Raw genomic sequence first — 25,068 nt, 5'->3', positions numbered from 1 at the left:
AGCTTTTTATTTCAAAGACTGCACTTAGTTCGTATCCAATACATTCACCTGAATAACAGCTCAACCATGAAGCAAAAAGGCAATTGTTTTACGCCATCTCAAGTCAAATGTATCTCCAGGCCAGAACTTATGGCAGTAACCTCTCCACAAGATTAACACTGTACACATAGATTTAAACAAAATGCCTTCAGGACAATGTTAACCTATTAGATTTGCTCTGCTGTTTTCTGTTTTAGCAATAAAACTCCACAACTATGCAACAGTTTATGAACAAAGATCAAATGAAACCAAAGTAGCTCATGGTGACTTTAAACAAACTTGCTGGGAAACAAAGCCAGCTAAATTATGTGCAAAGCCCATTAAACTATATCTGAAAATGTTATTGAAATGCTGGACTGAGAAATACAAGTGGATATTTGACACTTGGATCTTCAGAAAGTATTTGACAATGTTTCAAATCAGCAATTAATAACTAAGGCAAAGGGCTGGACTTTAACACCCCAACACAGTTGGGTTGGGGTCGGGTCAGAGGTTACATTTTTTTAAATCTCAAACCCGACCCCAACCCGCCTCCAACCTGCCCACCTCCGGGTTTAACGGTGGCAGGACAAGGAGCGGACTGCCAACTCACTCCCAGGAGGCGGGCTGGCAATTTAAATATTTTAATGAGGCTGGCACTTCTGATTTAACCTGTTTTACAGATTTAACTGTGGCCTGCCGGGTTTCCCAGGCCTCGGGAAATTCTTAGGAGCTGCTCTCGCACCTGCTGCCACTACTTCGCCAGAGGCTCAGTGGAAAGCTGACGTAAACAGGGTTTCTGTTGCATTTCTGGCGAAGTAGCGTCTGCGGAGTGAGAGCAGCTGTGAATAATGTCCGGGCCTTGGAACAGGACACCACAGGCATTGACCTTGAACCATTATACAATAGTGGGCCATTTGTGGAGTTGCTCATCGCCAGCTGGATGATACTCTGTTTTATAATGACAGCAGCATTATAGCATGTACTGCACAATGTACTATTCTGCTGCTAAGGGGAGTTGTGTTTAAACTAATCTTTTTTCCCTTAAGGCTGCAAAGCCTAATTGCTGTAAGCAAACAGCCTGAGGTGAATGCATTTAACTTCTGTTTAGTGAAGGGACCTTTTGCTTGTAAAACTCTGGTTCTGGCTTAGAAAAATGGCATGAAATGATTCTTACTTTCTCTTTTCTATATACTTTTGGCACTTTTAAGTGTGACATCTGAAATTTGACGGATGAATTTGCAGATAACAACAAAAAAGGAGACAGAACAATAATGAGGGACAATGAGCTTCAAAAGAATTTGGATTATTTTTATCAGGACCCATAGGCAGAAGACATAAATCATTGTGGATGAGTGAAAAATAATTGTTATGGCAACAAAGGGCTAAAAGTGGAAATATGTGTGCTAAGTGGATAAATGGTGCTCAGGATAAGATCTAGTATAATGGATAGATCTACGAAACCATCAGCACAGTGCTCAGCTGCAGTGAAAATATCAAATAAAGTACTGGATTGAAGAGACGATGGATAGAATGCTAATCAGAAAAAGTTGTATTGCTGCTTTGTAAGGTATTGCACGGACCCCATCTGGAGTACTGTGTGCAATTCTATTACCTAATCACAAGATATTATTGCCATGGAGAGGCTGCAGAGGCAATCACTGATGATTCTGGGTTGCAAGAAAGTTATGAGAAAATGTTAAGGAAGGATGGAGGTGAGATAATGAAAGGTATCAAGATTACCAAGGGAATTGGCAAAATTGATCCAGGAAAATTGTTCAAGAACATAAGAAATAAGAGCAAGAGTTGGCCATATGGCCCCCTGAGCCTGCTCTGCCATTCAAATAAGATGATGGCTGCTCATCGACCTCAACTCCACTTTCCCGTCTGATCTCCATATCCCTTGATTCCCCTAGAGTCCAAAAATCTATTTATCTCAGCCTTGAATATACTCAAAGGCTCAGCATTCGCAGCCCTCTGGGGCAGATAATTCCAAAGATTCACAACCCTCTGAGTGAAGAAATTCCTCCTCATCACAGTCTTAAATGGCCTAACCCTTATCCTGAGACTATGCCCCCTAGTTCTAGACAATCCAGCCAGGGGACACAACCTCTCAGCATCTACCCTGTCAATCCCCTTCAGAATCTTGTATGTTTCAATGAGATCACCTCTCATTCTTCTAAATTGTCAGCTGTGGCTCAGTTGATAGCACACTCGCCTCGGAGTCAGAAGGTTGTGGGTTCAAGTCCCACTCCAGGGACTTGCGCACACAAAACCAGGCTGACACTCCAGTGAAGTGCTGAGGGAGTGCTGCACTGTTGGAGGTGCCGTCTTTCGGATGAGATGCTAAACCGAGGCCTTGTCTGCTCTCAGGTGGACGTAAAAGATCCCATGGCACTATTTCGAAGAAGAGCAGGGGAGTTATCCCAGGTGTCCTGGGGCCAATATTTATCCCTCAACCAACATAACAAAAACAGATTATCTGGTCATTATCACATTGCTGTTTGTGGGACCTTGCTGTGTGCAATTCGGCTACTGTGTTTCCCATATTACAACAGTGACTACACTTCAAAAATATTTCATTGGCTGTTAAAAGTGGTGCTGAGGGCCAAAAATCCTTAGGACAGTGTTAAATCTTTCCAGACATCTCTCTCCCTCTCAACCAGCGTGTACCAAAAATTTTGCCGACAAGAAAAGGCAGGAAGCAGCCGCCTTTAAACAGAGCTCCCCCAGCCCCTTCCCGACTGCAAAATATTCCCCTCTAACTGTCATTGCTAGTGGCAGGCGGGAAGGCAGGGGGCACGACACAATATCCGGTCCGGGGCGCTACAGTGGTGTTGCACGCTCGACTGACGTCATGATCTACGGACGCAGGAGATTGTGGCGGTAGCGTTTAGCGCCACCGCAAAATGTCTGGTCAATTTCACGAGCGGCACTAAAATCGCTGCGCTCAGGGCTAACTTTGTAGTGCCCCGTTAGCGCCCCCCCCCCCCGGAGGCGCTAACGGGAGGTGCTAAGGAACCAAATTTTTCCGTGTGTTCTCCTCACAGCTTACTGTCCCACCTAGCTTTGTACCATCAGGTAAACTTGGATACATTACACTTGGTCCCTTCATCTAGGTCATTAATATAGATTGTAAATAACTGAGGCCCCATCACTGAGCCTTGCGGCACCCCTCTAGTTACACCCTGCCAACCTGAAAAAGATCCATTTATCCCTACTCTCTGTTTTCTGTCCGTTAACCAATCCTCTATCCATGCTATTATATTACCCCCAACCCCGTGAGCGCTAATCTTGTGGAATAAACCTTTATGTACTTACTTACTTAGGTAGTCACTCGGAACCAAGGATGACTTGCTTCCACATTAAAAATGAGTTCTCAGGTGACTGATTAGTCCAATATGGGACCTACAGTCTCTGTCACAGGTGGGGCAGATGGTGGTTGAAGGGGTGGGTGGGTGGGTGCTTGGGTTGACATGCGCTCCTTGCGCTGCCGGCGCTTGGCTTCCGCTTGCTCCCGGCGAAGAGACTCGAAGTGTTCGACGCCTTCCCGGATGCTTCTCTCCCACTTTGTGCGGTCTTGGGCCAGGGATTCCCAGGTGTCAGTGGGGATGTTACAATTTTCAAGGAGGCTTTGAGGGTGTCCTTGTAGCATTTCCTCTGCCCACCTGGGGACCTTAATGAATGCCTTTTGGGAATCCAAATATACTACATCCACTGGTTCTCCTTTATCTACCCTGCTAGTTACATCCTCAAAAAACTCTAATAAATTTGTCAAACACGATTTCCTTTTCATAAAACCATGTTGACTCTGCCTAATCATATTATGATTTTCTAAGTGCCCTGATACCACTTCCTTAACAATGGATTCCAGCATTTTCCCGACGACTGATGTCAGGCTAACTGGCCTGAAGTTTCCCTCCCTCCTTTCTTGAACAGCGGTGTTACATTTGTGACCTTCCAATCCACTGGGACCATTCTAGAATCTAAGGAATATTGGAAGATCAAAACCAATGCATCTACTATCTCTTCAGCCGCCGCTTTTAGAACACTAGGATGTAAGCCATCAGGTCCAGGGGATTTGTCAGCTTTTAGTCCCATTAGTTTCTCTAGCACTTTTTCTCTACTTATATTATGCTAAGTTCCTCACCCTTATTAGACCTTTGGGGGTAGAAATTCAGTATCGCCCCGTTTGGGGCGCCGTTATTGGCCATGTGCAAAATTTAGCGCATGGCGCTAATTATCGCCTCCGACGGCAAACTTGGCTTTTTTCACCCCTGGAGGTGATTGGAGCGCTAAATCAGATGCAACACACCTCTCTTAATGGCGCTAAGGCCGAGGAGCTAGGCGCTACCTCAGAACGCGAGCGCAGCGCAGGTGCTGTCAGTTAACGATTGAACACAGACACATTGGCGCCGGTCAGTTCTTAAAGGGGAGGGTCGATCTTGCTCTCCAACCACACCCTGTTCATTGGAGCCTTGAATCTCGGCCTGGACAGACCTGTGGCTAAATCTTGCAGGCAAGGACTATGGAGAGGGCCAGGGAGCAAGCACATCACTTCAGCGAGCGGGCCTTGGAGGCTCTGGTTGGCGCGGTGTAGCACAGAAGATCTATTCTGTACCCAGAGAGTGGCAGGAGGCCTTTACCGCGTGAGTACAGAAGAGTGTGGAGGGAGGTGGCTCAGAGCGTCTCCTCCAGGAGCATGGTGCCCAGGACCCATATCCAACGTAGAAAAAAGTCCAACGACCTCACTCGGGTCATCAGGGTGAGTGGCTTCTTTTCAAAACCTCTCCATCCCTCCATCTCAACCTCACTCTATGGCCAGAGGGTCTTAAAAGCCCCAATGCCCAACACTCATCCAAGACCTATGGCCCTTTCATCAAACATACACGCACATTCCACACTTTGCATACAGTAAGGGCTATTCAACTATGGGATGCACATCAGGCAAGACCATGGCTGCATACAGTAAGGGCTATTCAACAATGGGAGGCACATCAGGCAAGACCATGGCTGTATATTTACTCAGACGCCATCCTTTTTCTTGCAGTCCAAGCTATCTCATAATAGGAGACAGCAGCAATGGACGGGTGGAGGGCGGCCTCAGCTGCAACCCCTCAGCGATCTTGAGGTACGCGTCCAGAGGATTGTGGCAAGCCGGGTGATCGGTTCCGTCGCCACTGGAAACGCCGACCCCATTCCGGACAGCAATGGTAAGGTCATCACCTTTTTGTCCTCTCTCCTTCCACTTGTTCCTCACAACACCAGCCTTTGACACTTTCAATCCAACTTTCTAAATCGCTGCACTCATTCCTCCCTTGCTGCCACCCTGTCCTCATGCTAAAGCCACTCTTGTACCTCCCTGCTTTCAGATGGTGATTCACCAGTTGAGGAGATGGGCCCTCAAGCTGCCAGTGGGAGCGAAGCCGCAGGCAAGGAGGAAGATGAAGCCTGAGCATCAGCGCCACCCTCTCCCGAGGAAGCCCATGCCCACACTGGGAACATGCCTTCCCTGGAGGGGAGCAGGGGGGAAGGGTCTGATGAGGGTGAAGCTCCAGGACCTAGAGGGCTGCAGCAACACAATGGGGGTAGGGAAGCTCGGGGGCCTTCTCCCCAGAGGGAGAGTATGCCTGCGAGTCCTATTGCACTGGACGCAGAGGAGGAGCGGCTCCTCGCTGAAATGATCACCCAGGCAGTGCACAGGCACACTGAGCTCATGGGTACAGTGGGAAGGGTCCCCAAATGCATTGAATCACTGGCAAGGAGTGCAGAGCACTTTGCAGTAGCACAAGCTGATATCACGCAAATGCTTAGTGCTGCAATTCAGTCACTGGCTGCCATGAGCCCATCTCTGACTGTTCTCATGCAGACTCAGATTGAGGCCACGCGAGCACTGACTGCTGCCATCCTCGCTGGTTTGGACACATTTCCCCGGGGCTCTCACCGTGCCGCAGCAGGCCAGCAATCTGTGCTCCAGCAGATTGCTCCGGATGCTGAAGTGCTGCCCCGTGGGAGTGCCAGTGTGTCGGTCGAGCAGGGAGTTGCTGTCCTCTCTCAAGATGACAGCATTCCTGCTGCCACCACTGTCACATCTCCACTGCACTTGCCATTGCCTGTAGGACAGACTGCTGCTGCCCATGCAGAGTTGGTGCAGTCTGCAGCTGGGCCCTCCAGGCCCAGAGCTGGTCGAGGCCATCCTTCAAGGGCATCTGCAGTCTCAGGTTCTGACAATCAGCAGCCTTCCACCAGCTTTGCTGCAGCCACTGGGGTCCCATTATGGAGGAGCTGTAGGGTGGGAAGGGGGGAAATGCACTAGGGAAGGAGATCACCCTCGAAGGGCAAAAAGTAGGAGGTGTGACAAAATGTTGTTCATTTTTTTTATTAAAGGCCAAGGCTTGTGGTCAAATTTTTTTTTAGTGTTTTGGACATTGTCTCCAGGTTGTGAGAGCCAGTTATGTTAATGACAGTTTTTTGTATTTGTTTCTTTCTATTAGTTTGTCATGCGGAAATGATACACACAGAGTTTGTAAAATAAAAAAGCTTTGTATTCAAAATGTACGTTTGGTCTTTGCAATCATTGTTGCCTTGGCCGGCTTAGGGGTTGCGGGTTGGTTTCATTCATGTTGTTCTCAATGGCAGAAGCCATTTCCTCAGCAGGGGCCTAGAAGCGGCTTGCTATCAGCCGCTGACGGACGGCCCTTCCAGTTTTGACATTGTGTGCTTCCCTCGCGCCTTGGTGCTGCTGATCATCATCCTCCTCATCTTCCTCCTCCTCTTCCTCCTCCTCCTCTGGTGGTGCTACAAGGCCCTGTGGCATTGGCTGGGTCCTGAGGATTGTCAGGTTATGCAGCATGCAGCACACAACAACGAAGTGGGAGACTCACTCAGGCGAGTATTGCAGGGCTCCTCCAGAATGGTCCAGACAGCGGAACCGTTGCTTGAGCATGCCGATTGTGTGCTCAACGATGTTCCTGGTAGCTTGGTGGCTCTCGTTGTACCGCAGCTCAGCAGGGGTGTTGGGCGTACGGAGCGGTGTCATCAGCCAGGTGCACAGTGGGTATCCCTTGTCCCCGAGAAGCCAACCACCTGGGTGATGCAGTGCCTGGAAAAGTTCTGCCACAGTAGTCTGGTGCAGGATGAATGCATCGTGTCTGCTGCCAGGAAAGTGGGCATTGACAGCGAGTATCAGCTGTCTGTGGTCACAGACCATCTGAACGTTTAAGGAATGGAAGTCCTTTCGGTTGCGGAAATCCTCGGCATTCTCATGCGGAGTACGCAAAGCCACATGCGTGCAGTCAATGGCGCCCTGCTCCATGGGGAAGCCCGCTATCCTAGCAAAGCCCATTGCGCGTTCTTGCTGCTTGTCCGGGGTCATGGGGAAAGAGATGTACTCTCGTTTCCTTTTATAGAGGGCATTTGTAACTTGACGGATGCAGCAATGCACCGCGAACTGGAAGATATTGGCAATGTCCCCAGTAGCTGATTGAAATGAGCTGGTGGCATAAAAGTTCAGAGCCACTGTTATCTTCACTGCCACCGATAGAGACGTCCTGCTCCTCAGTTGAGGCTGCAGATCTGGCTGCAGCAGGTGGCAAAGCTCAGTGACCACCTCCTTGCTGAAGCGCAGCCTTCACAAACACTGCTCCTCAGACATATTAATGTAGGAGAATTGTTGGCGAAATACCCTGGGAGGGTAAGGTCTCCTGTACAGAGGCCTGTTGGCCCTCCTCTGTCTGGCCATGATTGCCACCCTCTCTCTGCATCTCTGTGCCCTCCGAATCTGATGGTGCAGGACGAAGCCCCCATTCATTGCAGCCCCCATAGTATCTTGGCAATCAAAGTAATGAAGGTCAAAAACCAAAGTACCTGCAAAGTTATGGTCAGAAGCCAAAACTATTTCAGACAGTGTTGACTCAATGCAGAATGCTCTCTTTTTCTCTCTCTCAAAATCTCTCTCTCTCTCTTTCAGAACGAGTGGTGCAAAAATGTCTACCACAGAAAAAGCCAAGAAGAGGCCCCCTTTAAATAGCGCCCCCCCCCCCCCAGCCCCACAGTGACTGGGTAGCGTTCCAGTCTACCTGTCGTTGGTAGCGCCAGGTGGAAAGGAGGGGGGCGCCACTCAATTTCCGTTCCGGGGCGCCCCAAGGACGTTGCACGCTTGAATGACATCAAGATCTGCGTGCGCAGGAGATCGGGTGGTATTGTTTAGTGCCACCGCAAAATGTCCGGTCAATTCCGCGAGAGGCGCAGATATCGCCTCGCCCGGGCGCTAGTTGCTTTGCGCCCCATTCGCGCCCTCTTACGGCGCTAACGGGAGGCACAAACCAACTGAATTTTTCCCCCTTCGTTCCCCACCATTTTTGGTATGCTTTTTGTGTCTTCTTCTGTGAAGACAGATACAAAATATTTGTTTAACATTTCAGCCATTTCCTTATTCCCCATAATAATTTCTCCTGTCTCAGCCTCTAAGGGACCAACGTTTACTTTTGCTACTCTCTTCCTTTGTACATACTTGTAGAAGCTCTTACAATCTGCTCTTATATTTCTTGCTAGATTTCTCTCGTATTCTATTTTTTCCCTTTTTTCAATATTTTGGTCAACCTTTGCTGGCTTCTGAAACTCTCCCAATCCTCAGGCTTACTACTATTCTTTGCAACATTATAAGCTTCTTCTTTCAATCAAATGCTATCCCTAACTTCTTTAGTTTGCCACGGTTGGATCACTTTTCCCATGGAGTTTTTGTTTCTCAATGGAATGTATTTTTGTTGAGAATTATGAAATATTTCTTTAAATGCTAGCCACTGCTTATCAACCGCCATACCTATTAATCTATTTTTCCAATCTACCTTAGCCAACTCACCCCTCATACGTCTGTAATTGCCTTTATTTAAATTTAAGACTCTAGTTTCAGACTTAGGCAAGTCACTCTCAAAATTAATGTGAAATTCTATCATGTTATGATCACTCTGCCCCAGAGGATCCTTTACTGCAAGACTGCTAATTAACCCTGTCTCATTACACAATACAAGATCTAAAATAGCCTGCTCCCTGGTTGGTTCCATGACGTATTGTTCTAGGAAACTGTCTCGAATGCATTCCATGAACTTGTCCTCCAGACTACCTTTGCCAATTTGATTTGTCCAATCTATATGAAGATTAAAGTCCCCCAAGATTATTGCATTACCTTTGTTGCAAGCTCCTACTATTTCTTGATTAATATTCTGTCCAACGGTATAGCTACTGTTAGGGGGCCTATACACTACTCCTACCAGTGTTTTCTGCCCCTTGTTATTCCTTATCTCCACCCATACTGATTCTACTTCCTGATCTTCCGAGCCAAGTTCCTTTCTCGCTACTGTCATTATGTCATCCTTTATTATCAGAGCCACTCCCCCTACTTTTCCATTCTGCCTGTCTTTTTGAAACGTCGAGTACCCTGGAACATTTAGTTCCCAACCCTGCCCACCTTACAACCATGTCTCTGTAATGGCGATTAGATCAAACCCATTTATCTCTATTTGTGCCACTAGTTTGTCTATCTTGTTACGAATGCTTTGTGTATTCAGATAAAGTGCCTTTAATTTAATTTTTTTTACCATTATTCCCTGCTTTGACCTTATTCTCTGCTGCATTGCTACTGTTAAACTCTCTGGGGGAAAAATTGAGTCACGCCCCCTTTGAGGCGCTAACTTCGCCGGGGCGCTACTTTTAGTGCCCCCCAAAAAATAGCGCCCCCGTGGCCGAAATTGAGTGGTAGCTCCTCTTGGGGCGCTGCGAGGGAACGTCGCGTCACGGTATTGCAGGCCTTCCTCTCATTCTTAAAGGGGAGGTGCCTTGCACAGCGCGACCCGGGGCCCAGCTGGGCCACCGGGATCTGAGTGCTGGCAAAAGAGCCCGGCATTCAAGAGAACTGCCGGGCTCATGAAGCATAGCTGGCACTTCGCGGCGGGGGGGTGGTGGTGGGGGGGTGCGGGTGGTGGTTCTCAGGAGGCCTGGGACGGCAGCGGAGGGAGGTACTGGCAGGCAGCCAGCAACAAAAATCGCCGCCCGGCACCTCGCCTTTAAATAGCACCGCCCCGGCCGCAGGTAGGCCCCCCCGACCCTGTCGGACATAGTGTCCAGTGGTAAGTCAGGGGGCGCGACTGAAGATCGCGACTGGGGCGCTGTGCATGGCGATGACGTCACACTCTGCTCTATTGCCCTGACCTTTCTCTTTAGATTTCTACATTTTCCCTCACCTGACCGCCCCCCCCCCCCCATTTTTTTAGTTTAAAACCCTATCTACAGCCCTAGTTATTCGATTCGCCAGGACGCTGGTCCCAGCACTGTTTAAGTGGAGCCCATCTCGACGGAGCAGCTCCCTCTTTCCCCAGTACAGGTGCCTGTGCCCCATCAATTGAATCCCCTTTTTCCCACACCGCTCTTTGAGCCACGCATTTAACTCTCTGATCTGCTTGACCCTATATCAATTTGCATGTGGCTCAGGTAGTAATCCAGTGATTATTACCCTTGTTGTTCTGCTTATTAATTTAGACTCCTCAAACTCCCTCAGCAGAACCTCATTCTTAGTTCTACCTATGTCGTTGGTTCCTACATGGACCATGACAACTGGATCCTCCCCCTCCCACTCCAAGTTCTTCTCCAGCCGCGAAGAGATATCCTTAACCCCGGCACCGGGCAGGCAACACAGTCTTCAGGACTCACTTTTGCGGCTGCAGAGAACAGTAACTATCCCCCTGACTATACTGTCCCCTACTACTACCACATTTCTTCCTTCTCCCCCCACTTGGATGGCCCCCTATACCACAGTGCCATGGTCAGTTTGCCCATCCTCCCTGCAGTCCTTTTCCTCATCAATACAGGTAGAAAGTTTCTTTCTTAGGCAGTCCCTCGGAACCGAGGATGACTTGCTTCCACATTAAAAATGAGTTCTCAGGTGATTGATGAGTCCAATGCGGGACCTACAGTCTCTGTCAGAGGTGGGGCAGACAGTGGTTGAAGGGGCGGGTGGGTGGGGTGCTTGGGTTGACGTGTGCTCCTTGCGCTGCTTGCACTTGGCTTCCGCTTGCTCCTGGCGAAGAGACTCAAGGTGTTTGGCGCCTTCCCGGATGCTTCTCTTCCACTTTGTGCGGTCTTGGGCCAGGGGTTCCCAGGTGTCAATGGGAATGTTGCATTTTTTCAAGGAGGCTTTGAGGGTGTCATTGAAGCGTTTCCTCTGCCCACTTGAGGCTCTCTTGCCGTGTCAGAGCTCTGAGTAGAGCGCTTGTTTTGGGAGTCTCGTAGCGAGCATGCAGACGATGTGACCCGTCCATCAGAGCTGATCGAGCGTGGTCAAAGCTTCGAGGCTGGGGACGTTGGTGTGCCTATCCTGCCAATGGATTTGCAGGATCTTGCGGAGGCAGTGTTGGTGATACCTCTCTAGTGCTTTGAGGTGCCTGCTGTACACGGTCCATGTCTCTGAGGCATACACCAGGGCGGGTATCACTGCTGCTCTTTAGACCATGAGCTTAGTGCCGGGTTTGACAGGTAGAAAGTACCTTGTACCTGTTGGACAGACAAGGTCCAGGGCTGAGGCTCCTCCATCACTACATCCTGGGTCCCCATACCTTCCTGACTCACAGTCACACCCTCCTGTCCCTGCCCACTGATGAACTCTAAAGTACTACCTAAAGGGTGTGACTGCCTCCTGGAACAAAGTGTCCAGGTAACTCTCCCCCTCCCTGATGCATCGCAATGTCTGCAGCTCGTCCTCCAGCTCAACAATTCTGAGCCGAAGTTCCTCGAGTTGCAGACACTTACTGCAGATGTGGTTGCTTGGGATCGCGATGCTCTCCACAGACTCCTACAAGCTGCAGTTACGACACACCACCTGCCCTGTCATCTCTAACCTTGTTTTATTTATTAATTAATTAATTAGTTAAAGATTTTATTCAATCAATATTTTAGGTTTATTCTTTGATTATTTTATTTAGTTTAAGTTATTCATTTAATAAGTACTAGCAAGTTACAGTTTCTCAGCTCTTAATTTCACCCCCTTCCCTACCTTAGAGAGCAAAAAAGAGCTGTGATACTCACCAACCAATCACCTAACTGCTCTCCTGTGACGTCACTCTTTGATGTTGTTTTTCAATACGGTGAAGGATTCAAGTGCAAGGGAATACAAAACTTAAAAATTGGGAAGTTAGGAAAAAGGGAAGTCCAGCAGAATTTTTTTCACCGAAGTGTTATAAAGGGGGCAATTTTTATCTCACCTTGGGGCGGGAATGGGGCGAAAGTTCTACGAAAGTTATGGGGTTGAACTTACCACACTGTTCCCACTCGTGATCCTGACACCAGCATTTTCTTTGGGCCTTCACCTGGGCAGCTGAGGTGCCTGCTTGTTGGAGCCTACTTATATAGTGCATATTGGGGTCTTACACCTGTTGTGGAACGCTGGTGCAATTTTGAGGAACCAATGGACAGAACGTGCACTGTGCACACTTCACCCATTGACACGAAGCATTGAGCGGCATAGGTAGTGATCCTTAAAGAGACCACCACAAACTGTTCTGGAAACAGTGTTCATTATTTCAGATTCTTGTGGAGGAGCATAAATGCTCCTTTTCAGGATCAACTTCCAAGTCGGCTCCTCAGAGGAGCCACCAAATTTCCCATTCCCCCTAACCGGTGAACTGCCTTAGACCGCTGGTTCAGTAATAACAGCTCGCCAGCAATATGCATATAAGGCCCAGCCACCAACCGCCCAGCCAATGTCTGCCCAAGGTGAAAATTGGCCCCAAAATTAGTTCAGCGGAATAGGCTAATGGGAGGGCTACAGTATAAATGGGCTGGAGACAATTAGATTTTTTTTTGGAGAAAGAAGGGCTTGAAGGACATGATGAGAAGGCACAAAACGGTTGGGCCGAATAATCTTTTCCTATTATTAAGCCTTCTTATCTTCTAAAAGTGCATATTTTATCATAACCTCCCATATAGCACATGCAATGTGAATGGCAACAGTGCGTATAGAAGTGCTAAGATAAAAATCGAAAATGCTGGAAATACTCAGCAGGTCAGGCAGCACCTGTGGAGAGAGAAACAGAGATAACGTTTCAGGTTGATGATCTTTCATTAGAACAAAACACTAACCAGTCTGACAAAAGGTCATCGACCTGAAACATTAGCTCTGATTCTCTCTCCGCAGATGCTGCCTGGCCTGCTGAGCATCTCCAGCATTTTCGGTTTTTATTTCAGATTTCCAGCATCCGTAGTATTTTGGTTTTGTATAGAAGTGCTACACCATTTTCAAAGGAAATGTAACTTACAGGGATAAACAAATTAGTATTATCTCCTCCATAACCACCATTAGCTGTACTGTTCTGAGTTATTGGCTGCTCTACTTTGTTGAGCATATATCTTTATATACATGCCTCGGATATAGCAGTTAGCACTGAAACACACACGAGACATGCAGTACCATCATGACTATAAAGAAAGAAAGATTTGCATTTATATAGCGCCTTTCATGACCACTGGATGTCTCAAAGCGCTTTACAGCCAATGAAGTACTTTTGAAGTGGAGTCACTGTTGTAATCGCGGCAGCCAATTTGTGCACAGCAAGCTCCCACAAGCAGCAATGTGATAATAACCAGATAATCTGTTTTTGTGATAAACCTTGGTCAGGACACCGGGGATAACACCCCTGCTCTTTTTCGAAATAGTGCCACGGGAACTTTTACGTCCACCAGAGAGCGCAGATGTCTCATCCGAAAGACAGCATCTCCGACAGTGCAGCACTCCCTCAGCACTGCACTGGAGTGTCAGCCTAGATTTATGTGCTACAAGTCCCTGGAGTGAGACTTGAACCCACAGACTTCATAGTCAGAAGCGAGAGTGCTACCCAATGGCTGACACTATATTACTGTCTATCACCCAAGGAGCCTATTTTAATGACCATGTTTATATTGACTTGTTTTCTTGTTTTAACGATTAATTCTGTTAGTTCCTCAATGTGACAGCACGAAGTTTCTGGACTCCTCGGCCATCGGGAACATCCTTCCTGCATCCAGTCTGTCCAGTCCTGTTAGAATTTTATAAGTTTCAATGAGATCCCCTCTCATTCTTCTAAACTCCAGCGAGTACAAGCCCAATCGACCCAATCTCTCTTCATACGTCATTCCTGCCATCCCAGGTATCAGTCTGGTGAATCTTCGCTGCACTCCCTCCATGGCAAGAACATCCTTCCTCAGATAAGGTGACCAAAACTGCACACAATACTCAAGGTGTGGTCTCACCAAGGCCCTGTACAACTGCAGCAAGACATCCTTGTTCTTGTACTCGAACCCTCTCGCTATGAAGGCCAACATACCATTTGCCTTCTTAACCGCCTGCTGCACCTGCATGCTTACCTTCAGCGACCGGTGCACAAGGACACACAGGTTTCGTTGCACTTCCCCTTTTGCCAATCTATTGCCGTTCAGATAATAATCTGCCTTCCTGTTTTTGCCACCAAAGTGGATGACCTCGCATTTATCCACATTATACTGCATCTGCCATGCTTCTGCCCAATCACCCAACCTGTCCAAATCATACTGGAGTTTCTCAGCATCCTCCTCATAGCACACACGCCCACCTAGCTTTGTGTCATCTGCAACCTTGGAGATATTACATCTAGTTCCCTCGTCTAGATCATTTATATATATTGTGAATAGCTGGGGTCCTAGGACCGATCCCTGCGGTACCCCACTAGTCACTGCCTGCCACTCAGAAAAAGAGCCGTTTATTCCAACTCTTTGCTTCCTGTCTGCCAACCAGTTCTTTATCCAAGTCAGTACCTTGCCCCCAATCCCATGTGCCTTAGCTTTACATGCTAATCTCTTATGCGGGACCTTATCGAAAGCCATCTGAAAGTCCAAATACACCACAACGACTGGTTCTCCCTTATCTATTCTACCAGTTACATCCTCAAAAAATTCCAGTAGATTAGTCAACCATGATTTACCTTTTGTAAATCCATGTTGACTTTGTCCGATCCTGTCACTGTTTTCCAAGTGCTCTGCTATTACATCTTTTATAATGGACTCTAGCATTTTCCCCACTACCGATGTCAGGCTTACTGGTCTATAATTCCCCGTTTTCTCTCTACCACCTTTTTTGAATAGTGGGGTAACATTAGCTACCCTCCAATCCATGGGAACTGTTCTAGAGTCTATCGAATTTTGGAAGATGACCAGCAATGCATCTACTATTTCTAGGGCCACTTCCTTAAGTACCCTAGGATGTAGATTATCAGGCCCTGGGGATTTAATGGCCTTCAATCCTGTCAATTTCCCTAACACCATTTCCCTACAAAAACTGATTTCTTTCAGTTCCTCCCTCTCATTAGACCCTATGTTCCCCAACATCTCTGGGAGGTTATTTGTGTCCTCCTTTGTGAAGACAGAACCAAAATATGTATTTAATTGGTCTGCCATTTCTTTGTTCCCCATTATAAATTCCCCTGATTCTGACTGCAAGGGACCTACGCTTGACTTCACCAATCTTTTTCTCTTCACATATCTATAAAAGCTTTTACAGTCAGTTTTTATGTTCCCTGAAAGCTTACTCTCATACTCTATTTTCCCCCTCTTAATTAATCTCTTTGTCCTCCTTTGCTGAATCCTAAACTGCTCCCAGCCCTCAGATTTACTGCTTTTTCTGGCCAATTTATATGTCTTCTCCTTGGATCTTATACTATCCCTAATTTCCCTTGTTAGCCACGGTTGAGACACCTTTTTTGTTTTATGTTTATGCCAAACAGGGATGAACAATTCTGTAGTTCGTCCATGCGATCTTTGAATGTTTGCCATTGCCTATCCACTGTCAACCCTTTGCGTAACATTCCCCAATCAATCCTACCCAACTCACGCCGCATACCATCGTAGTTTCCTTTATTTAAATTCAGGACCCTAGTCTCTGAGCCAACTACTTCACTCTCCATCTTAATGAAGAATTCTATCATATTATGATCGCTCCGACCCAAGGGGCCTCGCACAACAAGATTGCTAATTAATCCTTTCTCATTACATAATACCCAGTCTAAGATGGCCTGATCTCTAGTTGGTTCCTCGACATATTGGTCCAGGAAACTATCTCGTGTACACTCCAGGAATTCCTCCTCCACAGTATTGTTACTAATTTGGTTAGCCCAATCTATATGTAGATTAAAGTCACCCATGATAACTGCTGTGCCCTTATTGCACTCATTTCTTTTTATTGTATGAACACTTAATACATTTGTATTAATTTCTTTTTATCTGTTACATGAACCCATTTATTTAATACGGGACTAAGAATTGTGATACAAACTCATTAAACATACATATGCTAACTGATTTTAAGTAAATGGCTCAGAACCTTGTTTTTAAATAATAAAAATTACAACATTCAACTTTATGCGCGTCCTATATGAGTAAAATGAGTTCCAGACGGTATTTTTGATATAACATAATATCCTAAGGCGCTTTACAGTTGGTGGTCATCAAAGCAGTAACTTTCCAGTAATTGTGATTTGCTCACAGTAAAGAATGGCCTGAATTTTAAATTTGCTTTTCAATTGAACTTTCTAAAGATGATTTACAGAGCATTTCAGGTCACAGATCATTTCACTAATCAAACAACTATGTGCAAACAGTAGCATACAGAGAAAGTCAAGCTGAGACAAAGGCTTAATCACACAATGTTGCAATTGTGATTCCAAATATGTCATGGCTTTTCTCAGGTAGCTCAGGTAAAATGCAATCATATTTTTTTTCTTAACAACAAATCCTTTGCCAAATTAAACACTGAATAATTCTACCACTAACAGCAGCAAGCTGCATTCTGAAGGTTGATTTTGGATAGAATTCATGGACATCAATTTTGTCAGAATCATTTATGGAACTCCAAGACTAAAAATAAATATCAAAGTTGGAGTCAAAACATGCAGAAAATGCGGAATTGACAAAAAGGATAAAGGTTCCACAATACCTGTGCACTTTTTAACATGGCTCCCTCGTTTAAATCCATGACGGCTCAGCTTGCAGTTGAAATTCGCTTCCCAAAACTCTGCAAACCAGATGTTCCTTCTGTTATTCTCCAGGGTTCGGCTCATGAAGTATTTATCAAAACCTACAAAAGGAACATTTGTTAGTTACTCACATTGCTAATAATTATGACCAACTTTCTATCCATAACAGTGGTGAAAGATCTGTTACTGCCAGTGATTCAACAAGAGGAGAATCAAATAAAAAAATTAATTGACTGATTAGGCAATGGTGTAATTAAGCTGACACAGATGAAGTATGATGATTATGCAGCTGTCTGAAATTGTGTGCATTCATTCAATCTCAGTACCTGTAATTGGTAAAGTTTTGTATTGCTTTTCCCTCACCAATTTTCTCCCCTCACTTTTCTCTAGAAGGCATTGACTCTTCAGTGCCATTTGCTTCCTCAAGCACTAGACACCCTCCAGTGTCCTGCCATTCTCTATAAATAATCAATGACATGGAGTTCATCAGACTATTTGATCACAAAGGGATTCAAAGTTGAACTCAGTCTATTCCCATCTGATATCCACACATGTAGACTTCCAGCAGGAGAAGTTGAATAGTCATCAACAGCTGGAACCTAGCTGATTTTTCCTTCCATAATGCAGAGGCAAATTGCAACATTTGCCACTGTTGAGGATCAAAGAGGTCCTACGTGGCTTATCTATTCACTGAGATAATTTGCAGAGTGCCATACTGACATTTTGGCTCGCATGATCTAATGAAATTAAATTTTTATGGCCAATAATTAATTTTGCCTGAAGCTCAATAGCATAAAATGAAAAAGATTGTGCAACATAAAACTATATTATAATTTAAATATCAGGATTTAACTTCCAGCTTTGTGCTGTTAACTATAGCCGAGTACTCACCCATTTAAACACATTTGGATTATACGCACATATAGCTACTCAATAATTACACTGTGTAATTCTTCACACTTTTCCCCATCTACATTTCTCCTTCAAAGTCTCATAACCATTCAATTTTCTTAAGCTGGTAATGGGTTTCTCCATGAGAAACCAATGTTGCCTCGTGATCCAAATATAAAGGAAGGTGGGGCAAAGGCTACTTTAGGCTATGACTTTTAAGTGGCTTTAAATCATTATCATTTAATAATTATGCATACTTCATACTCAGCAAAATGTCTATAGAACATCTCAGATTAAAGTGAATCAAAGCGACTTCAGTGTCAACATGTTCTCTGCACAACCATGCCTCTTTCGTTCCTTCCATAGTCCCTTAACCTGACAAACAGGCATGTACAACAGAGGCTTCTCTGTGGCTTCAAGGTCTGAAGAGTGCCATACTGACATTCTGGCTAGTGTGATCTAATGAAATTTAATTTGTATGACCAATAAGTAATTTTGCCAGAAGCTCGATAGTGTAAAATGAAAAAGATTGTGCAATATAAAACTGTATTATAATTTAACTGTCAGGATTCAAGTGTTAAAGAAGACTAAATTGAGTAGTTCGTAAGGCAAGGCTATGCGCCACAGTATGCATTTCAATATCATGAATATTAGATTAGCCTCTACCCTTATGTGAACACTATCCCTAATTACACGTACCACTAAAATACATCAGTCGCTTCATTGATTTAACAAGCCTGAATCTTCTAGATAATAGCTCTACAGTGACAGTGAATTCCAAGGAAACAGTTAGCAGAACCATTTAAGCTTAAACTGTTATCCTTCTACTAATTCTGTCTATCACATATAATTTTTTCTGTTACTGCTATAAACTCAACAGCAACAATCTGCAATTACATAGTGCCTTTAACGTAGAAAAACAATCCATGGCGCCTAACAGAAGCATAATCATACAAAATGGACAACGAGCGAATTGGCCTAGGATTTTCAAAATCAGTTTTGTTTTGCTTCTCCCAGGAGATTACATGGCTGGTGGTGGGAGGGAGCATTGGAGTCATGATGCTTAACTTCAGCATGATTGTATGGGTCAGGATTGATGAATCGGTTTGTCTGCTCCTGTCCGTCATTTCTGTATTTTTTTTATTTGTTCCTGGGATGTGGGCGTCGCTGGCAAAGCCAGCATTTATTGCCCATCCCTAATTGCCCTTGAGAAGATGGTGGTGAGCCGCCTTGCTGAACCACTGCAGTCCATGCGGTGAAGGTACTCCCACAGTGCTGTTAGGGAGGGAGTTCCAGGATTGTGACCCAGCGACGATGAAGGAACAGCGATATACTTCCAAGTCAGGATGGTGTGTGACTGGGAAGGGAACAGGTATGTTTAGATAGATCCTTGGGGGACTCTGGAGGCAATGATACAGGGGCAAGGGCAAGAAGAGAAAGCATTGCTGGGAATGCTCTGGCTATGACTGGATAGGTAAGAGTGGAACCAAGCAAGAGAAATCCCACTGAGCTGGACAAGAGAAAGGGCATTGGAACAAGTCTGGTTCATATCAAAAGCTGCATAGAGGTCGAGGAAGACAAGAAGGGATAATGCACCATGATTGCAGTCAGAGAAGGTGTCATTAGAGTTGTTTCAGTGCTGTGGCAGGGACAAAAACCTGATTAGAGAAATTCAAACATGGAGTTGCAGGAAAGATGGTCACAGATTTGGAAGGGAATAACATGTTCAAAAACTTTGGTGAGGAAAGGGAGTGTTGTGTTTGTACCGCTATACACAACTACATAAAATAATAAAGCAGCAGAGACTGACAGTAACTTCAAGTGACCTTTACTGGGTAACTGGAACTTCTGCACTGACTATACAAATCGATACGCGTCTGTTATATACGCTCGCAACTAAGGATGTACATCCGCAAAACAAAGTAGTCCCTTCAACGTTGTATACATTACACTTCCTCCCTCTTTCGTTTAATAGTATATTAACGCAAAATTTCTTCAATTAACGTACAGAGCCTGTCTTTACATTAACTGTTGTGTCTGTGTGTTGATAGAGACACTGAAGACAGGACTTGGTTTCATAGGTGTTTACTAAACAAAGTCTGGAGGGGAACTAACGGATACAACACAATATACAGGCTTATATAGCCAGGGTGGACATTACCGGCATTACAGTACACATGGGGCTCTTAAAGGCACATACACTACAATTCCTCCCCTTTTAGCCAACCAGTACATAATATTTTAAGTAATTATTAATTACATGTTACAAGAAAAATAATAATGCAGTTAACTAATTATAAGTCAGTCTCTCTGGAGGCTTCCTGACTCGGTCCGGATAACGCCTCGGTGGTGTAGTAGTTTCTGGTGGTGCAGTAGGTTCTTTTGGCAAGGCTGATTCGGCTTGAATGCCAGTGTCAGGTTCATCGGGTTCCAGTATCACCGGATCGGAGGTAGATATGGGTATCTCTACTTCATCGTTAGGCGTATAGAGTTGTGGTGTAGGTTGTCCCTTTTCGGATGACTTTATGATTTGGTCAGCATGGCGCCTTATTATGCTTTCTCCGATGTCCACGGTATACATCAGCGGTCCTAGTCATGTGCAGATAGTTCCAGGCTGCCATTTCTCGGTACGGTAGTCCCGGGCCAAAACTTGTTGACCTATCTGGAAGGTTCTAGTTGGCCTTTCATTCATGCCTTGAAATTGCCGGTTCTCCACATCCCTTCTGATGTTGGGCTTGAACAAATCCAGCCGGCATCTTAGGCTTCTATTGAAGAACATCATGGCGGGAGTTTGGTTTGTAACCATATGTGTTGCATTCCTGTATGCGAACAAGAAGTTATCCACCTTGTGCTGAAGTTTTATGTCTTCATTACCCATGGCCTTTATGGCCTTCTTGAAGGTCTGGACAAACCTTTCAGCCAATCCATTGGTGGCAGGATGGTATGGGGCGGACGTGTAGTGCTTAACCCCATTGTTTTTCAAGAACTTCCTGAATTCTTCGGACACAAATTGCGGTCCATTATCAGAACAGATCTGTTCCGGCAGCCCATTCCTGGCAAATATGGTCCTTAATACTGTGATGGTTTTTTCCGTGGTGGTGGAGGACATCTTTATTACCTCCGGCCACTTGGAGTGTGCATCAACCGCGATTAAGAACATTGAGTCCATAAATGGACCAGCAAAGTCGAAGTGTACCCTTTGCCAGGGAGATGAGGGCCACTCCCATGGATGTAGAGGGGCTTGGGGTGGAGCGTTTTGGACCTTCTGGCATCCTAGGCAGCTCTTGGTCATTTCTTTGATATCTCCATCGATACCTGGCCACCATACAAACGCTCTGGCTAGGTTCTTCATTTTCACTCCACCCAGATGCCCCTCATGAAGCTCCTTTAGCACTTTATCCTGGAGTTTGGGTGGAATCACCACTCTGGATCCACACATCAAGGTTCCTCGGCACACTGACAGCTGTTCTCTTCTTTGCGAGAATGCTGGCAACAGTGGTTCGCCATGTGCTGGCCATCCCTTCACTGTTAAGTCGTAGACTCGTGAGAGAGTCGGGTCATTTCACGTTTCCTTTTCAATGGCAGAATTTGTTACTGGTAGACATTCCACTATGGTTGAGTGGAACATCTCCCCTGGGTCTACTGTAGGTGCCTCTTCTACCGTTGGCAACGGTAGGCACGATAAACCGTCAGCATTCCCATGCTGTTTTGATCCTTTGTATTCTATGTTGTATTGGTGTGCCCCTAGAAAAAGGGACCACCTCTGTAGCCTTTGCGCTATCATAATGGGAACACCCTTTTTAAGGTTGAATATGGAGATGAGGGGTTGATGGTCAGTCAACAAGGTAAATTTTTGTCCGTGTAGGTAATGGTTGAATTTCTTCACTCCCCATACCAGGCTGAGTGCTTCCCTGTCGATTTGGGCATAGTTACGCTCAGCTGAGTTCAATGAGCGTGACGCAAAAGCTATCGGCCGTTCCGAGCCATCAGGGAATTTATGCGATAATACTGCTCCTATGCCATAAGGGGATGCATCGCACACCAGTCTGATTGGCAGTGATGGGTTGTAATGAGCCAAAACTTCTTTGGACGTGATTAATCTTTGCATTTATGGAAGGCACGTTTACAGTCTTCGCTCCATTTCCAAATTACTCCTGTTTGTAGCAGTTCATTAAGAGGGTGTAGAAGAGTTGATAAGTTCGGTAAAAATTTATGATAGTAATTTATTAATCCCAGGAACGACCTTAATTGTGAAACATTTTCAGGTGCTGGGGCTTTTATGACCGCTTCAATTTTTTCAGGTGACTTATGCAACCCTTCCTTATTAATTATGTGGCCACAATATGATATTTGATTTTGGAAAAATTTGCACTTGGGGCGATTTGCTCGTAGGCCCCGTTCTCTCAGCCTAGTGAGCACCTGCTCCAAATTGGCAAGGTGCTCGTTGTCGTTTTCTCCTGTTACAAGGATGTCGTCTAGGTAGCATTGAGTCCCTGGAATACCTTGGAGGACTTGCTCCATAGCTCTTTGCCAGATAGCTGGAGCGGATGCTACTCCGAAAACCAGTCGATTGTACTGGTACAGACCTTTGTGTGTATTTATCGTGAGATATTTTTTAGAGGCCTCTTCAACCTCCATCTGTAGATATGCCTGTGCCAAGTCAATTTTGGTGAAACGTTTCCCTCCGGATAGTGAGGTGAAAATATCTTCTATCCTCGGAAGAGGATACTGTACCGTGTGAAGGACCGAGTTTACCGTCACCTTGAAGCCTCCACAGATGCGAATTTTTCTCTGTTCTTCAGATTTATCATTATTCAATGCTTTCTTCATGACTGGAACGATGGGTGTTGCCCACTCGCTCCAATCTATTTTGGATAATACGCCTGCATTTTCCAAATTCTCCAGCTCTGCCTCGACTGCTGGACGAATTGCGTATGGCACCGGTCTTGCTTTAAAAAACTTGGGAATTGCTGCATCTTCCACTTTTATTGAGGCGGTGATGCCTTTCAAGGTTCCTAGTTTCTCTTGAAACACTTCTTTGGCGTTGGCCAAGATGTCTTTTAATCGTTCAGGTATGACATCATCATCATTTTTTTTCTTACTGGTCACCGTCAGTGCCTGAATGGAGTGCCAGTCTAAACGTATTTTCCTGATCCATTCACGTCCCAACAGCGGTGGGCCACCATCTTGTAGAATGTATAAATACAACTTTTGTATTTCCTTGCCGTTGTATACAACAGGCACCCTTATTTTTCCTTTGGGGTATACTTTCTGCCCCGTATATGTTTTCAAGATAATGGATGTGTCTTTTAAAGGTATATGCGGCAATAGCCGCTCGTAATCCCGTCGATTTATGACGGTCAGAGCTGATCCTGTATCTAGCTCCATTTTAACTGGGGACCCTGCTATTGTGAGGGTAACCCAAATGGTCTGGTAATCATCTTTGGCAATTACATTATGTAATTTGAGACAGCTTAGTCTCTTGTTTTCGGAGTCGCTATCGCTCTTCTGGTCTTCGGAGCTACTGTCCGTCATCATTTGTACCTTTCTGTACTTTTCTTTATTGATTTTTTTTTCCTGTCTGTGGATTTATTTTGTCCAGATCGGCATACCTGTGCAATGTGTCCAATCTTTCCGCATTGCCTCCATGCTTTGTCCTTGAACCAGCAGTCCCTCTGGTCATGGGTGGATCTGCCGCAGCGATAACATCTCTCGAAACCCTGTGTCATTTCATGGCTGCCGAAGTCCTGTGTCTTTTGTTGTATCTCTGCAATTCCTCTTGCGGCTGCTTCGTATGATACAGCCATACTGAAAGCCTTGTCCAGTGTTAAATCTTTTTCAGAAAGCAGCCTTTTCTGTGTTCCTTCACTTAAGAGACCGCAGACGAATTTGTCTCGAAGATAATCTGCTAGTCCTGCCCCGAATTGGCAGTGTTTTGATAGCTTTCTTAATTCGGTGAGGTAATCAGCGTTACTTTCATTCTTGTGTTGATTTCTCTTGAAGAATTTGAATCGTTCCGCTATCAGCAGCGGTGTTGGGTTTAAGTGCTCCTGTAGGGTATCAACAATTTCTTCAAAATTCTTGTCCTTTGGTTTGGCTGGAGTGATTAAATTTCGTAACAGCCCATATGTCTTTGCGCCCATTAGATTTAGCAGTACTGAAGCTTTTTTTTCATCCTCTACTCCGTTTGCAGTGCAATATACCTCCACTCTTTCCACATATGTGGTCCAATCCGGGCAGCACGGTGGCATAGTGGTTAGCACTGTTGCCTCACAGCGCCAGGAACCCGGGTTCGAATCTGGCCTCGGGTGACTGTCTGTGTGGAGTTTGCACATTCTCCCCGTGTTTGCGTGGGTTTTCTCCGGGTGCTCCGGTTTCCTCCCACAGTCCAAAGATGTGCGGGTTAGGTTGATTGGCTATGATAAATTGACCCTTAGTGTTAGGGGGATTAAATACGTGGGGTTACGGGGATAGAGTGGGATATGTGTTGGTGTAGGGGTTACGGGGATCGGGTGGGATATGTGTCGGTGCAGGCTCGATGGGCCGAAATGGCCTCTATCTGCACTGTGGGGTTTCTGTGTGATTCTGTGTGTGATCCTCTATCTCGTTATCAAAAGCATCAATATTGCCAGACTTAGGCATCTTAGAAAAGATATGGCGCTTCCCGCGCTTTTTTTTCTTTCCTGCAGAAAAGATATGGCGCTTCCTGCGCTTTCCCGCCGCTGCTGCCGATGACAACGCTGTTTCCCGCGGTTTCCGTTCTTTTTTTAAATTTATTTATTTATTTACAGTTGGAGACTCGTTCCCGCCGGACTTTCTCTCTAGGTCTGAACGCCGACCTGCTTGCAGCGCCGGCTGTCTCCCGAGTGCTCCCTCCCCATCTGTTACTGCTTGCCTCCGCTTTCGCTGCTTGGCCCAGCTGTCGAGCCAGCCGCTGGAGCCCCAGCCTGATGCCCAGGAAGGATTAGCGCAGTACCTGCCACCAGCTTGGCCAGCTGGTGAAACCACAGCTTCTTTCACTTTCTTGATTCTTCTGGACGCCAGAGGAATCGATGTCCTTGAGGTGCTGCCGAATTGCAGGTAAGTCCATTTCCACTTCGTCGCCACTGTTGTGTCTGTGTGTTGATAGAGA

At 45.8% G+C, this 25,068-nt stretch overlaps 1 protein-coding gene across 1 annotated transcript in view; it reads right to left on the bottom strand.

Annotated features, from left to right (window-relative positions):
* Positions 1 to 25,068, bottom strand: part of LOC147105243 (metabotropic glutamate receptor 4-like) — a 1,649,895-nt gene that overhangs the window by 941,692 nt on the left and 683,135 nt on the right. Inside the window, exon 5 of the mRNA XM_086011400.1 lies at positions 17,006 to 17,146. Coding sequence (XP_085867526.1) covers positions 17,006 to 17,146 — 141 coding nt within the window. The remainder of the gene's footprint in view (positions 1 to 17,005; positions 17,147 to 25,068) is intronic.

The sequence above is a fragment of the Somniosus microcephalus genome, chromosome 18 (assembly GCF_052327205.1).
Source record: "Somniosus microcephalus isolate GS21.2 chromosome 18, FLI_Smic_1.0, whole genome shotgun sequence".
Taxonomy (NCBI): domain Eukaryota; kingdom Metazoa; phylum Chordata; class Chondrichthyes; order Squaliformes; family Somniosidae; genus Somniosus; species Somniosus microcephalus.
The sequence above is the reverse complement of the archived record's forward strand: the minus strand, read 5'-3'. Positions and strand labels throughout refer to the sequence as shown.